Here is a 4,472-nt window from a genome sequence, read left to right as displayed (position 1 = left end):
CATTGTGGCCATCAACATGGTTAAATTTAGCATTAGCTTCCACTAAAAACCATGTTGGTTTAGCACTTTAGCATTAGTAGAACTAATATTGATGATTAGTGCTTTAGGGTTAGTGCAACTAACTTCTGAGTTGGTTATATCAGGTGTCTCTATGACAGCAGAACAAATTAAACAGCCCAATGAAACTATTGTGTTAGTCGATGCATCAATATGTGAAGGAAAAAAACTTCCAAATCAAGAAGGGATTATAAGGAGGAGAGTTTTTAACAACCAGACGTTTTTGGTGACGAGTCATCCTGGAGGATCCTTGGTTCCATCAAACTTCAGCTACAGTTTGTTGGACGATCTTAAAAAAGGAGAAAACAAGTTAGAAAACTCAAGAGTTTTTAAGCTGCACCAATGGAGCTGGTGGTCTTCACTTTTATAAGAAAGAACTTTATGGACAACAGAGTCCAGTGATTAAGTTTGTGAGTATTTATCCTGAGTAATTAAAGTTTGTGAGAAAACTTTTATTCTGATCTCTTGTAGGCGTTGTCCTGAACAATATGGCTGATATTGCTTTAAATATTAATTATTTAACTTCCCAGCCACGTTGTGCTGTTTCAATTTTTATCCAAAACCTTCAGTTTGGTTTAATGTTCAAGATGCGTTGCAAGTGCTGCTCACACCACATTGGTTGGATGTCTTGATGCTCAGTTTATATGAGTTATTCTGTTTAGAGGTTGATTATTTGATCCTCAGGTCAGCCATCAGTAGATTCCAACCATGTGATCAGATAATTGGTCGCAGGGATGAGGATTCATTTTTTAAAATCAGAATATTGATTACTGGTGACTTTCTACCTGTGTGTGTGCTGGGTTAATTGTTTTCACAGAAAGAGGCCAATCAGCATAAGGTTTGTTTTAAGGTTTGGCTGGTTAAAAGTAACTAATGGATTATGTTCTCATCACATCACAGCTAATCTACAGAAGAATGGCCTAACACATAATTAATATGAATAACAGTGGTTCACTCAAACTAAATCTTAATGTGACTGAAATAGTAAACAAAAACCCAAACAAGCCTGAACATTCAAGTTTTAAATAATTACACTTGACCTTACCATAACACTTTGTCACTCTGTTTTGTGAGAAACTCGCTGACAGATTTTCCTGTAAGCCACAACTCGTCTGATGAAAGATTAAAAAAAAAAAAAAAAGTTATTCTTGACTAATGTAATTTAATGGCACAAAATGGGCAGAAAAAGTGTGAATCATGTAGTTTGGGGGAAAATGTCATCATTCTGCTGTGAAACTATTTTTTGCAGTACCTTGTAAAAGTGATTTTTGTCATTCATGATGTATTTAATTCAGATTTTATGTGATAGACGAACACAAAAGGCCATAAATGTGATAGTAATTCTAATACAAAACCCAGTATTTTCACTTTACAACATTGTGTTGCTGTCACATAAAATCCCAGTGAGCAACATAAAGGTTTGTGGTTGTAACAAGGTGTGTGAATACTTTTGCACTGCCGCTGTAATTGCTGAGAGGCATTTTCCAGTTCATAGTTGGACAGACTTTGATTTAATCACACGATGGAGTCTGTCTGATTTGTCCACCACCTGCACAGACAGCTGGAATGCTTCCAGAGGCAAGAGGAAGGTTTGGCGGCACTTGCTGTGAAGAGCGCAGGTGCTGAAGAGAGCAGCCGCCGTAATTAGATGCTTTCGCTCCTACGGAGAAATCAAATGTATATTAACTTCCAGGTTATGTGCATTGAAAGTGTGCGGAACAAATCAGACATAAAATCGTATGAAACAGGTTTATTTAATCTCAAGTAATGGAAAAAGAACGAAAAAGCACTCAAAAACAGTAAGATCTGTTCTCAGTATATACTTCTCCAGCTCTCTTTGTTCAAGTAATAGAAAATGCCGCCGTTTGCAGCCTGCTCACAGCACTGCCAGATACAAAATACTGCACTGCACACATCAGAGGTTAACATTCACCTGGGAATGCTGGCAGCCATGTTTTCTCTCTGATCTGATACTCTTTAAATCTTTTAGAAAACAAAACGTCTGTGCAAAACATTGATGTTCTCTCATAAACACTACTGCGTTCAACATCGACTCATCACATTGTAGATCCACAATAGTCTTCACAATGACTGCTGTAGTATCAGATATCCAGAATAACACCTTGATCAGAAAATACAACAAATACATGAAGAACATTCAAAACTCAGGGCTTGCGACTGAGCCGAGCAGAGCGTCTGTCAGCTTTTCTCTCATCTGCACTCTTGGTAATTGGGGACAGTATGGGCCTTGTATAAATGAGAAGCTAAGCACATGTTTACACTTCCCCGTCATGTAAAAATCCCTCCACTGCTGGCGTGGACATGGGAGGGTTCCGCACATTCCTCTCTTGGCCCCTCCTTGAAGTTGGTGAGAACGGGATAATCCAGAGGAGTTTGCTTTGGTCTTGCACAGGAAAGCACAACAAAGCCCCTGAAAGCATCTCTGGAGGACGGATCAGTCTGCTAACATTTCAGGTGTTTCTTGCTGGTCATGTCATTCCAGATGCGGTGCATCTCTTCCGGGGAGATCTGGTGGACGGTGACCACCCGACGGTAGCGGCAGAGACTGTATGCCATCTTCCAGTGGTTGAAGCCGCTGTTCTGGAAAGGGTGGATGCCTAACTTGCGGAGACACACGCCAACGTAAACGTCCTCCAGGTGCAGCAGCCTGGTGTGTAAGGAGGTCTTGTATATGAGCTCGGCTACGTCTGCTGAGAAGACGTATCCTGTGCCAGAGCAGAATGGTGGGTACTTGCTTTCTGGGTAGAGATCCCTTGGCATGTACCACTTGCTGCGCATGTCTCTGATTGGTCCACCGTTGATGACATAGCCTGTAAAATACCTCCGCCTTGGCTTGGTGGTGGGCTTAAGGAGGTTATAGATGAGGTTCTCCATGTTGACAAAAATGTCGCTGTCTGTTTTGAGAACGTATTGAGACTTAGGGCAGAATGTGGCCACCCAGCGCATGCCCATCAGCGTTTTAAGCGTCAAGTTGTGGTACGAGTCAATAAAATCCTCCACGACTATGTCATGAAATATCTGACTCTCCTGCTCCACCATCTGGTTGAGGACGGTGTCTATGCTCCGGCCCAGTAGGAAGAGTGTGACCACGCGCACATCTGGAAACGTTGTCTCGTCGCCCCATGTCTCCCTGATGGCCTGGCGAGCGTTGAACTCCTTGTGGGTGGTACTGATCAGGATGACGAGGAAAGGCGGCTCGGCCTCGCACTTCTTGGCCTCGTTGATGAGGTAGCCAAAGTCGTGCGGGTTGAGAGAGCGCGTGCGGATGTTGCTGAACGTGGAGTTCTTGCTCACTTTGGGGGCCTTGCGCATCGGGATAGAAACTTGGCCCACGTAGGAAGAGGAAGGGCGGGAGCCGCTCAGGTACCACAGAGCGCTGGCCCAGCATACCACTGTCAGCAAGTACAGGCAGGAGACCTTAGAAGGCATCACTGTTCCCTGGGCTGGCATTATCAGCAGCGGTGGTAGTGTTGAAAAAGTTGATGCCCCACCTCCATGGGTAGTGCTAGAGCTGGCGGCGCAGCGTCTGGCTGCCTCCGCAACACCGCTGACATTAATTTCAGATAATGGGTCCACTACCGTCTACTGCTGGTGTTGTGATTGAGAAGGAGTACGAAGGAGACGCCTTAAATCTGTAGCTTCACAGACTCCCATTGCAGTTCGGAGAAAGGTCCTCAATTCTCTGTTGTTGCATCTGGCAAAACAAAAAGGGAAAGACAAATCAAAGCCATGTAATAAAACAGCAGCAAGACCAGCGTGTTAACCAGTGGAACAGATTTTATATTCCGGATGAGGCATTTATAGTGGCACAGCACATTTTTTCCCTCCCCATTTCATTACAGCCTATAAAATCAGCAGCTGTGCAGGCTTATCCTGTCACTGTGATGAGAGCACTGTAGTTTGAAGAAAGAGAATATCGGAAGGAACACTGGGGCCCGCTCCGTCTTCAGTCCCACCACTCTCTGTTTGCAAATGCTGTTTATCTCACTCTTGTTCCCCTCAGACCGAGGCAGCGGCTGACAAATCAGAGCCACAGCAGCAACAGAGAGGAGGAGGAAGAGACGGATGGAGGCAGAGGAGGTGAAACGGTCTCACGAGAACAGATTAATATCCACTTCCTCTTCTCACTCTCCCACCTCTTCACTCTGCCTCCTCTCGCCTCGTGTAGACTTTACATACTATTATGAGAGCTGCACAGAACCTCTTTGCTAACCAAACACTAACAGTGTCTGACAGTTCATGCTCGCGCCATAAACTTTTCTACATTTTGTCATATTACAAAACCTCAATGTATGCAACAGCATTTCTTGTCAAATGCAACAAGAAAATGAAACCAAGTGCCTTGAAAGAAGGTTGAAGTAAAAAACTTGTTCTCAAGTATCAGTAAGTACACA

General features: G+C 43.7%; 1 protein-coding gene and 1 long non-coding RNA gene across 2 annotated transcripts in view; one reads left to right on the top strand and one right to left on the bottom strand.

The window, feature by feature from the left end:
- Window positions 1–4,472, top strand: part of LOC106960078 (uncharacterized) — a 45,073-nt gene that overhangs the window by 23,366 nt on the left and 17,235 nt on the right. The window lies entirely within an intron of this gene.
- Window positions 1,793–4,472, bottom strand: part of LOC106960076 (beta-1,3-galactosyltransferase 1-like) — a 26,571-nt gene continuing 23,891 nt past the window's right edge. The window contains exon 2 of the mRNA XM_015052997.1: window positions 1,793–3,772. Within this exon, the coding sequence (XP_014908483.1) occupies window positions 2,521–3,528 (1,008 nt within the window). The 5' untranslated portion in view covers window positions 3,529–3,772 and the 3' untranslated portion in view covers window positions 1,793–2,520. The remainder of the gene's footprint in view (window positions 3,773–4,472) is intronic.

The sequence above is a fragment of the Poecilia latipinna genome, unplaced genomic scaffold, assembly GCF_001443285.1.
Source record: "Poecilia latipinna isolate Pla-1442-1.1 unplaced genomic scaffold, P_latipinna-1.0 Scaffold1152, whole genome shotgun sequence".
Taxonomy (NCBI): Eukaryota; Metazoa; Chordata; class Actinopteri; order Cyprinodontiformes; family Poeciliidae; genus Poecilia; species Poecilia latipinna.
Note: the sequence above shows the minus strand (reverse complement) of the source record. Positions and strands in the feature narration are given on the sequence as shown.